The sequence below is a fragment of the Bison bison genome, unplaced genomic scaffold (assembly GCF_000754665.1).
Source record: "Bison bison bison isolate TAMUID 2011002044 unplaced genomic scaffold, Bison_UMD1.0 scf7180017864300, whole genome shotgun sequence".
NCBI classification, from domain to species: domain Eukaryota; kingdom Metazoa; phylum Chordata; class Mammalia; order Artiodactyla; family Bovidae; genus Bison; species Bison bison.
Genome location: NW_011494872.1, coordinates 1,109,276 through 1,121,155, shown reverse-complemented (window position 1 = coordinate 1,121,155; position 11,880 = coordinate 1,109,276). Strand labels below are relative to the sequence as shown.

Here is an 11,880-nt window from a genome sequence, read left to right as displayed (position 1 = left end):
GTCCTTTATCAAGCTCATCTTTGCATGAAATGTTCCTTTGGTATCTCTGATTTTCTTGAAGAGATCCCTAGTCTTTCTCATTCTGTTGTTTTCCTCTATTTCTTTGCATTGATAGCTGAGGAAGGCTTTCTTATCTCTCCTTGCTATTCTTTGGAACTCTGCATTCAGATGCTTATATCTTTCCTTTTCTCCTTTGCTTTTCGCTTCTCTTCTTTTCACAGCTATTTGTAAGGCCTCCCCAGACAGCCATTTTGCTTTTTTGCATTTCTTCTCTATGGGAATGGTCTTACTTAAAAGTATTTTGAGATCTGTTGGTGAAAGATATGTTATCACTTAGTATAGCAACTCAGTGCAACAGTTTAACAATGACTATTGGGTTTCCTGAATTAAAAATAAGATTTTTATGAAAACATCCTGGAGAAACTGTTCTATAGGGGGTCTAAGATTGGAAAAAGTAACCATCTGTCCTTAGAGGTGAATATTTGATCACAGAACACTTTTTAGCCAAGATAAAACTGAAGCAAGGAAGAGTATATAACTGGGGAAATACAGTAAATTTATTCATTTTGTTTCCTAAGTAAACCTTGTTAATTAGTATGGAAGTACAGAAGGTGGTTGTTTTCATAACATATGACTGAAGAAACATCTGAATTTACATATCCAATCATCATTACAGTTAAAATGTTTTTATTTGGCTCAAGCTCTTGGTTTTGTCTGCCGACAGTGTATGAAAGGGCTCCCAGGTGGTGCAGTGGTGAAGAATCTGCCTACCAATGTAGAAGATGCAAGAGACTCAAGTTTGATGCCTAGGTTGGAAAGATACCCTGGAGTAGGTAATGGCAACCCACTCCAGCATTTTTGCCTGGAAAATCCCATGGACAGAAGAGGCTGGCGGGCTACAATCCACTGAGTTGCAAAGAGTCAGACACGACTGAGCGTGCGCGCACACACACACAGTGTATGAAAAACGCTGGGCTTTTACTTTTATTTTTTACCATTTTTAAAGGCCAAGAAAAAACTAATCTAACACCTGAATTCATTTTAGCTCCCTATAGATGGGAAAGGTATACCTCTCCTTCACCTTTTGTTTATAAACCTATTAAACTTATTTGAAGATTTAATTTAGTAGCTTCTTTGAGCAGTTCATTATGAAGCATATATTTTCTGTGAAGTCAGCCTCATTAAAAAGTACTGTTTGTCTTTCCTGGGTAATTTGGTTCATAGCATTCTTAGGGAAACTTAGTAATGTTTGATTCCTAATAAACATTTTAACATTTTTGTATTACATTTTATCTCTAGTGCAACATGGCCATATGCTGTTCGTAGACTCGCACAATCTTATTTGAAAGAGCCCATGATTGTGTATGTTGGTACTTTGGATCTAGTCGTAAGCTTATTTTTAATTACTATTTATATCTTATTAATTTTGTAACTGTTTTGCCATTATAAAGTTCATTGGCCTTTCACTTCATAATTGAAATTGGCCTTTTAACTAATTATTAATGAAAATTGACCTTTTACTTAAATCAGTGGTAATTAATAACAAGTTGTTGCCTAGGCTCATTTTATGAGATTTCACAAAAAACAGGATAAAGACTTTAGAATCTATTTCATCTTGGGGGCAGAAAAATGGTAACTGATATTTGGAAATTTTGTATTAAGTTGTCACAATACTTAATTAAAGCTCTTAGTGTCATAAGCTGAACATTGTAAAGGCTATAGCCATAATTTATGGCAATGGTTAATGTAAGCTTGGCCTCAACCATGGTTATTCCTTTTCATATGATAGCAACCAGTTGCTTTCAGCTCATTGACAAGTATTCGAAATTCCGAGCTTATCTTGGGTAACTAAGTGGTAAAAATCAAAGACCAAGCTCTAAATCCTTGAGTAGGAACGGGAGATTTTTGGAAGAACTTGCCATTTTTTCTGCTGGCAGTTTATTATTAAAACATTTAACCAATGACAGAAGTAAGATGGATTTCGAGCTATTAAGGAGTTTACCTATTAATGTTGATGTACTATGATCTGTGAATCCTTTAGGCTGTAAGTACTGTGACACAAAATATAATTGTCACCACAGAAGATGAGAAAAGATCACATATCCAAGCTTTCATCGACAGCATGTCTCCCAAGGACAAAGTCATAATATTTGTCAGCCGGAAAGCTGTGTGAGTATATTTTTTACATTGAAATCATCAGTCATGTGTTTGTTTTAGCATTGTTTCTATTTGTATAATCATTTCAAACGAGGGAAGGGTGTATGTCTTAGAATATGTACATTATTACTTCAGACTCTTGCCAGGGGATATAGCAGTAATGAATTGATTGTGGTATTCAAATAAGCAATTAGACCCCTGACTTTTATTTTTTGTTTCAGGGCTGATCATTTATCAAGTGACCTGGGTATCCGGCGTATATCAGTAGAGTCTCTGCATGGCAATAGAGAACAGAGTGATAGAGAGAGAGCATTAAAAAGCTTTAAAACAGGTACATTTACACAGTTAGTATTGCAGTTTAAAACTGCCCAATGCTTGGTCTTCCTGAGTGATAGCACCTTTCATGGAACCCATGTCTAATATTTGCCTTCAGCTAACAGATCCCAGAACTAGCTCTAAATGTTAATCAGATTCTCTTTCTTCAGCCCATGTTTAAAACCTAGATATCAAGGTAAGAATTTGCAGTGGGGGATGGTTGTCTTAATTTACCTGAAAGGCATATATCTTTGACATGATTCATGAACCATTTGGATGGTGGTATCTATTCTGTTGTAAATTGCCAGCAGTTAAAAAAGACTAAGTAAAGACTTACCTGGTGGCCTAGTTGTTAAGACTCTAACTTCCAATACAGGGGGTGTAGGTTCCATCCCTGGTTGGGGAACTAAGGTCCCACGTGCCTTGTGGCCAAAAAAAAGAAAGACTAAGTAACCTCTCCCCATGCACTCTCTTTAAGTTTTTTTTAATATTCAAAGCAGTAATATTTCACCCTATTAGCTAATAGGGGACAGATATGTCTTGGGTTGGTTTGTACCAGAATGTGTCTCTATTCTTTCAGAATGTGTCTGTATTCTTTGGGTTTCACTCTCCAGGTAAAGTGCGAATACTGATTGCTACTGATTTAGCATCTCGTGGTCTTGATGTCCATGATGTAACACATGTCTATAATTATGATTTTCCCCGAAACATCGAAGAATATGTCCACAGAGTGGGACGTACCGGGAGAGCAGGGTAAGTCTGTGGAGCCTGCCCACCAACCCCGGGGAGACCCCTCATTCTTCTCACAGACTGTCCTTACCTTGAAAAAGAAGACTTTTGCTTTCTCTCTTTGAGCAGAGTCATAAAACCCCTGTGATGTGCTGTTTGATCAGCTGCAGATTAGATCCCAAATTGCTATTTCAGTGCCTAAATGTTTTTTTTTTAAACTGAAGTATGGTTGATTTACAATGTTATGTTAATTACTGGTGTACAGCAAAGTGATTCAGTGATACATATATATACATTTTTTAATATTCTTTTCCACTATGGTTTATCACAGGATTTTGAATCTATTAATAGTTCTTTGTGCTGTATACAGTAGGAACTAGCTGTTAGCCATCCTATGTATGAAAGCTTCCACTGCTATCCCCAACCTCCCACTCCATTTCTCCCCTAAATCCATCCCTCTTGGCAACCATGAGTCTGTTCTGTATGTTTGTGATTCTATTTCTGTTTCAGAGATAGGTTCATTTGTATCATATTTTCGACTCCACGTATAAATAATACCATATGATATTTGTGTTTCTCTGTCTGATTTACTTCACTTATTGTGATAATTTCTAGGTCCATCCATGTTGCTGCAAGTGGTATTATTTCATTCTTTTTTATGGCTAATAGTATTCCATTGTATATATGTACTACATCTTCTTTGTCTGAATGGCTAAATCTTACTGCATCCTACATAGTTGGGCTTGTGAAAGAACTGATGTTTTGCTATACTTTTATTCAGTTTTGCTAGCTGAATCATTAATATAAATTATAAATCAAATTACATTAACTTTTTCCCCCGCTTGAAGGAGGACCGGGGTATCTATTACCCTTATCACTAGAAATGATTGGAAGATTGCTGGTGAATTAATTAATATTCTGGAAAGAGCAAATCAGGTGAGAATATGCAACTCTATTTTCTTAAGTTTATTTTCAAGGTTTATTCTAAGTACTGGGCCTTACAGCCTGTCAGGGAATACAGATATTAAGCAAATAATTATGTGTGTTTTGAGGGTTGTAACATGGCAAAGATGAGGTGCTATAATATAATATGATGATATAATATAATGTATAACTGGGGAACCTGTTCTAATGTGGAGGAGTGTCACTGAACGCTGCTGAAGAAAAGCCCCGTGGGTGGAGGTTGGAGAGTGTAGAGGAAGCAGGACACGTCCTCAGGCCTCAAGAGGAGAAAATGGCACCAGATAAAGGCACTGGGAAGCAGCTGAAGGGCCATGTGAGCAGGAAGGCTGTGTATCTACTGACAGGGGGTTTTACCACCGGACTGGTTGTTATACCTTGAAAATTCAGTGCTGACTATGCAGAGGAACACATTCCATTCTGTTTGGAAGGTATCTGCAATCAATTGTGGAAATTCTTTGACTATTTGGAGGCATTTTAGCATGTTATAGAAAAGCTGATATGTTAAAGGAATCATCTCAATCCTAATAAGACATTTATTGGCTTCAGAGTGTCCCAGAGGATCTTGTCTCAATGGCTGAGAGATACAAAGCAAATAAACTGAAAAAAGAAACAGAAAACAAATGGGGAAGACCCCAAGGAAAACCCAGGAAGTTTTATCATTAATGTCTGTGTAGAAAAGTGGTACCAGCCTACTACAAAAGGTAAAATTTGAAAAACTCATGGACTTTCAAATGCCTGTTTTCCTTAGCTAGGTTTTGTTAGTGTGTTTATTACAGTCAGCATTATCTCTAAGAGCCATTAACATAATAAGTCAGGTCTTATTCTTTATTTGGGGCCTATGATAAAGAATCTCCCTGCAATGCAGGAGACCCAGGTTCAATTCCTAGATCGAGAAGATCCCCTGGAAAAGGGAACAGATACACACTCTAATATTCTTGCCTGGAGAATTCCTTGAAACTTTTGAGCTTCCCTGCGGCTCAGGTGGTAAAGAATCTACCTGCATTATGGGAGATCCAGGTTTGATTCCTGGGTTGGGAAGATACCTGGAGAAGGGCCTGGCTACCCGCTCCATTATTCTTGCCTGGAGAATTCCATGGACAGAGGAGCCTGGCAGGGTACACAGTCCATGAGGTTACAAAGAGTTGGACAGAACCACATATGCCCCATGCCTCTATTCTTTATCTGTTCCCTAAATTCTAGTTAATATATCTTAGAATTATTAATTCAAAAGTGGGAAAAATCTTTTAAATTGTCTGGAGAGATCATTAAGCATATAATGGAATATAATGGAATTGGTGGAGGTGTAAATTAGTGTAACCTCTTACACCTGAGCACTTAGGTGGCAGTGTATTAATTGTAAGTGTATATACCTTTTTATGGACTTCCCTGGTGGCTCAGACGGTAAAGTGTCTGTATACAACGCGGGAGACCTGGGTTCCATCCCTGGGTCGGGAAGATCTGCTGGAGAAGGAAATGGCAATCCACTCCAGTACTATTGCCTGGAAAATCCCATGGACAGAGGAGCCTGGTAGGCTACAGTCCATGGGGTCGCAAAGAGTCGGACACGACTGAGCGACTTCACATACCTTTTTGTTTTATTTTGGTTTTTGGCTATGCTTTGCAGGTTGTGGGATCTTAGTTCCCTGAGAGGATTGAACCCGGTCCCCAGCAGTGATAGCACTGAGTCCTAACCATTGAACAAACAGGGAATTCCCCATACACTCCTTGATCCAGTAATTCCCCTGGACGCAAATATGCAGTACGGAGCCATATGAATAAACAATGGAGAAAACCACATAAGGGAATAATATCTATAACATAAAGAACTCCTAAAACTGAACGTAAACAACCTGATTAGAACATGCACAAAGGACTTGAATGGACATTTCTCCAAAGACACACAAATGTCCAACAAGTTAAAGATGCTCAGCCTCACTAATCACGAGGGGAGTCAAGGATCACCTTGCCCTGTTAGGGTGGCACACTACATTAATATGTGTTTTTTTGTGTTTATTTTTCAGAGTTCAAGATTTTTCAGAGTTACAGTTATTTAAGGTACTGTGCAAGTATTGGAAACATGCTGGCTGTATGAAGAGATATCTGAATCTTAAAATAATAGTGTTTAAAATGTAGAATTGAATATTTTATACTTTCCTTAATAAAGCAAAAAGTATTTAAACTTGAGTTGAAATTTTTATGGATATTAAAGAATGTAGCATTAAAGTTTCACTTTTTAGTATCTTTCTTAAAAAAAGTAAATTTTGTCTCCTGTAATGTTGCTATGTGAAGGTCAGTCTAAGGGGTTTATTTAAATCTTATTCAGATGTTGTCATAGCAGTGAAAATGTTAACACAGTAAATGTTTTTCTATAATAAAAAGGCAATCTGGTCTGTCTTTCTCAATAGCCTTTAATTCTGTGTTTACCACATCATGTTTCTTTTTTTTTTATTGGAGAACAATTATTTACAATCTTGTGTTGGTTTCTGCCATACATCAGCATGACTCAGCCACAGGTATACCTATATCCCCTTCCTGCTGAAACTCCCTCCCTTCTCCCTGCCCATCCACCCCTCCAGGTTGTCACAGAGCACTAGGTTGAGCTCCCTGTGTCACAGAGCAAATTCCCACTTGCTCTGATTTTACATACGCTCATTTATATGTCTCCATGCTATTCTCAGTTGGCCCCACCCTCTCTTCCCCCACTGTGTCCACAAGTCTGTAGCCTGTTCTCTATGTCTGCATCTCCATCTCTGCCTTACAGATAGGTTCATCAGTAACATTTTCTAGATTCCATACCCATGCATTAATATACAATATTTGTCTTTCTGACTTACACAGTGTTTTATTTGGTGGTATTTTTCTTAATACTTTGAAATGAAATAGTAAAGGAATTTCATAGACCAAAATAGCAACAACTGTGTGTTACATTTTAGCCTCCCTCCCCAGGCCCAAGTAAATCTTGGGAAAGTTCATTTCTATGAAAGCTACTTTGATCATGTTCCAAACTTTCCTCTGTAGTTATGTGTACAGTTTTCTGTTCCCTGTATAATAATTACTTGTGTCAAGTATCATCTGTCAGAAGCTGGACAGGAAATACGTTCATAATACAAGAACCACAAACACTCTTCAAAAGGTGTATGCAATAAGAATAAATTTTGTATTAAACTTCATTGCATCAAAATGCATTAAAATAATTGAAAAGCACATTAATGTGGGTTATAGATAGGTTTTCAGTGAAGGTGGGCTAGGCTAATAGCTAAGAGCTTTTCTTAAAATGCAGAATTAAAAGCAATACATAATGGAGGGGAAAAGACAGTCTCATCAATAACTGGTGTTGGGGAAACTGAAATTCAAGAAGACTTGCCCAGGCACCAGGGCATCGTCTGGACCAGCCTCTTGCCCTCCTAACCTGGCTGGTGCTCATCCACTTCCCGAAGTGCAGCACAACCATAACCCAGTCTGTAGGGGTGCATCAGGTCATCCAGACCTTGCTCCTGAGCAGAGGTTCCCAAGGCCAGCCTGGCTCACAGAGACTGAAACAATTTGCTAGACTCAAGGCTGGGAAGGCAGTTGAGTGTTGCCAAATGAATGGGAGGGGAGAATAGAGCAGCCTATGATTGGAGTCCAACGTTCCACCGTCCTGGTGGGAAATGTGTTGTCCTAGACTCTGAACATTCACGACATACACTCGCTCTGTGGTCTGTGGCTTAGACTTCAGCCTTTCAGGCGGGTCATTCGGGTGACCCTGACTTGAGCAGACACAGCTCTGTGGCCCTGCCATAAGCCATCCCATCCCAGTTGGAGAGAAAGGCAGCTGGACTGAAGGACAGGTGAGCTCGGATCACACCCTGGGGAGTGGGTGCACCAGGGGTGCCTTTGTGTTCCTTCCATTTTATTATAGTTTCCAAGTTACTGGTTAGGGAGGGTGAAGTTGACCTCATTTTTTGAAGTGAAATCCAGACAGGGGCAGGGTAGCACTTTTTCTTAGCCTAGGCATGTCTACATGTGACTTTTTCATCAAGCTTGCAACTTCAAACACAAGCCCTTCCGTGGCCTTCACTTAATGAACACATCTTTGGCAATGACAGAGCTTGGGTATATCTCCTGTTTCACATGTCTGTTATCTGTTCTGCCTACCAGAGTGTTTAGGGGTACAAATTTGCTTCTATTGTTCATTTTGTAACTGCACTTCTATTTCAGGCCTCCTCATAATGTCTGTGACGATAATTTCCTGACAAATTAGGGTACATGAGTGCAAAGTCACTTCACTTGTGTCCCACTCTGTGCGAGCCTGTGGACTGTAGCCCACCAGGCTCCTCTGTCCATCAGATTCTCCAGGCAAGAGTACTTGAGTGGGTTGCCATGCCCTCCCCCAGGGGATCTTCCTGACCCACATAGTGCCACCTGTGAAGCCGCACAAGTTAGGGGGTTCGTATATATTTTCATTTTGTAATCTATGGCTCTGAACTATTAAAAGACTCAAGTTCTAGGAGGATCTCTTTAGTATTGAAATGTTGCTGCAATGAGCTGTGAACGACACCGGGATTCTTAGCGTCCGGAGAAGAGGAATTTGATCTGGGGCCAATGACAAGGCTTGATCACTCAGAGCTTTTTATGTAATAAAGTTTTATTAAAGTATAAAAGACATAGAGACAGTTTCTGACATAGACATCAGAAGGGGACAAAAAGAGTGCCCCCTTGCTAGTTTCTAGCAAGGAGTTATACACCTATTAGCAAGCTGCTCATTAGAGAAAAGAAACACCTCTAAGCTGAGAGAGTTGCACCGGGCACCTCACCAACAACATTCATTTTGAGACAGCATTGGCACAAGCTGAGCCATGCCTGGCCATAAAACAGTTGACCAGAATCTTGAAGAAAGGCAGATTTCCAAGCAAATACGTATTTTTTTTTTTTTAAACACATTAACATAGTTTAAGTCTGAGTGAACTCCGGGAATTGGTGATGGACAGGGAGGCCTGGCGTGCTGCCATTCATGGGGTTGCAAAGAGTCAGACACGACTGAGCAACTGAACTGAACTGAACTGAAGGAAGATATTTCCATGAGAAAAATGCATTGGTAAGCTCAAGATTTCAAATAAAGTTAAGTTCAGGCAGAAGCAGGTATTGTCATGACAACACAGAATTTTAAGAGAAAAAAGGAATTTAAAAAAAGTCCACCAATTGCAGTTTTAATTTCTCCTGCCACTTGGGCACCTCTGACCAGCCTACAGAGGCTATTACCACTCAGTATGTATGTGACTTCTAGGGTTAAGTAAGTGTTAGTCGCTCAGTCATGCCCAAGTCTTTGTGACCCCATGGACTGCAGCCCATCAGGCTCCTCTGTCCATGACATTTTCCAGGCAAGGATACTGGAGTGGGTTGCCATTTCCTTCTCCAGGGGATCTTCCAGACCCAGGGATGGAACCTGGGTCTACTGCAGACAGATTCTTTACCAACGGAGCTACTTTTTGTACTGCCTAAGTGTAAACAGGGTGACCCAACTTCACTCTTAATAAATGATCTGAGTGAGAAACAAGAAACTAAAAAAGAGTGGAGATCTCTGAATCAGGAGGCATCTAAGAAGTCAGTCTTAGTAGTAGTGTTTTTTGTAATGGTACCTGAGTCAATGATGGAACTTGTAATAGTTGTGGCCTGGATTCTTAAAAAAAAAAAAAAAAAAAAATGATAATGATCCTGGCTCTAAAATCTGTCTTGTCTCCTGGTAGGCCTTATCATACCTCATCACTGGACCTGGCTTTTTTTCCCTGAGGCCTTTCCTGGGTATATTCTTGCTCATTTTTCTATGTGAAACTTAGAATCAGTTTATCCTGAAAATCCATCTGAATGGTTCTTAATTAGGATTGCATTAGATGTTAGACTAATGAGCAGTGACATTTATATGACATTCAATCTGATCAGTAAGAACACTATATGCTTGCAGGTGTGTCATTTCCTCCAGATGGTGTTGAAGTTCCTTTTATGTTCCTTCGGTAAATACTGGGCATCTACACTGGAGGTGTGGCATGAACACAGAAGGCACAAATTCCTGCCCTTGGACTTTTTCCTACCTGAGATCATGAAGATATTCCCCTATATCATCTTCTGGTTTTTCTTACCTTTCCACTTAGATTCACTATTCACTTGGAACTGACTTTTGTTGGATGATTTTATTCCATCTAGATGGGCAGTTAATTAAGCAGCATTTACTTAAAATCTACTTCCCTGCTCACTGGTACTGAGTCAGAGAGTGAATGAATGAAAGTCACTCAGTTGTGTCCGACTCTTCAACCACATGGACTGTACAGTGGTCAGAATACTGGAGTGGGTATCCTATCCCTTCTCTAGTGGATATTCCCAAGCCAGGAATCAAACCAGGGTCTCCTGCATTGCACACAGCGTCCTTACCATCTGAGCTATCAGGGAAATCACTGGTACTAGTAGTGTAATAAAGCAAGTGCTCAAATATGGGTAGAACTAGATGTATCTCAAAGACAGAATCAACTTAATTCATGTCTGGAGTTGGTGAAAAAGGAAGGATCCAAGAATGAAATGGTTATTTAGTGTTCTGGCCTGAGAAACAAGAAGTGTGACAACTCTGGTGCAGAGGACACCTGGAGGAACAGAGGAGAGGCGGAAAGTCATGGCTGTGGACCCTGCTGACAGTGAGGCATCTCTTAGACTTCAAAATGAAGATGGGAGGTAGGCAGGTGGAGATGAAAGTAGCAAGTTGTACCTCTGAGCACCATTTCCTTTACAAAATTAGGTCTATGAAAGCAAAAAAAGTATTAAGACCATCCAGGTAGTCAAAAACCTGTGGACACTTTACAGTCAGCCCTCTATAACCTCGGTTTAATTTCTGTGGATTCAAAAACTGGGACATGTCATAGTATGTATTTATTGAAAATAATCCAGTTGTAAGTGGACCTGTGCAGTTCAAATCTGTGTTGTTTGAGGGGTAACTGTGTATGTAACACAGTTTGTTTATCCACTGCCCCACTGATGAATGTTTGGGTTGCATCACCCTTTTGGCTGTTGTGAATGGTGCTGGTATGACAATTCATGTGCAAGTATCTGTTGGGAATCCCTACTGGCAATTCTTTTGGGTGTCGACCTAGGAGTAGTATTGCCAGGTCATATGGTAATTTTAACTTTTTGAGGAATCTGTGAACTGTTTTCCACAGTGGCCACATCATCTTCCATTTTCCCCAGCAAGATACAGGGTTCCAGTGTCTCCACAATCTCCCACCACTTGTTAATCCTGTCCACTCTTACACGCTGTTGTTTCTGATATTTACACTGAAGCTATCTTAGATGTGAAGTGGTTTCTCACTGTGGTTTTAAACTGCATTTCTCTAGTGACAAATCACGTTAAGTATCTTTTCATGAGCTTCAGTTCAGTTCAGTCGATCAGTCATGTCTGACTCTTCGCGACCCCATGAAACGCAGCACGCCCGGCCTCCCTGTCTATCACCAACTCCCAGAGTTCACTCAGACTCATGTCCATTGAGTCAGTGATGCCATCCAGCCATCTCATCCTCTGTCATCCCCTTCTCCTCTTTCCCCCAATCCCTCCCAGCATCAGAGTCTTTGCCAATGAGTCAACTCTTCGCATGAGGTGGCCAAAGTACTGGAGTTTCAGCTTTAGCATCATTCCTTCCAAAGAAATCCCAGGGCTGATCTCCTTCAGAATGGACTGGCTGGATCTCCTTGCATCCA

General features: G+C 40.0%; 1 protein-coding gene across 1 annotated transcript in view; it reads left to right on the top strand.

The window, feature by feature from the left end:
* The window catches only part of DDX43 (DEAD (Asp-Glu-Ala-Asp) box polypeptide 43), a 22,853-nt gene extending 18,026 nt beyond the window's left edge, over positions 1-4,827 (top strand). Inside the window, exons 13-18 of the mRNA XM_010851276.1 lie at positions 1,300-1,387; positions 2,042-2,169; positions 2,379-2,488; positions 3,087-3,225; positions 4,050-4,137; positions 4,711-4,827. Of these exons, the coding sequence (XP_010849578.1) occupies positions 1,300-1,387; positions 2,042-2,169; positions 2,379-2,488; positions 3,087-3,225; positions 4,050-4,137; positions 4,711-4,827 (670 nt within the window). The remainder of the gene's footprint in view (positions 1-1,299; positions 1,388-2,041; positions 2,170-2,378; positions 2,489-3,086; positions 3,226-4,049; positions 4,138-4,710) is intronic.
* Positions 4,828-11,880: the final 7,053 nt, after the last annotated feature.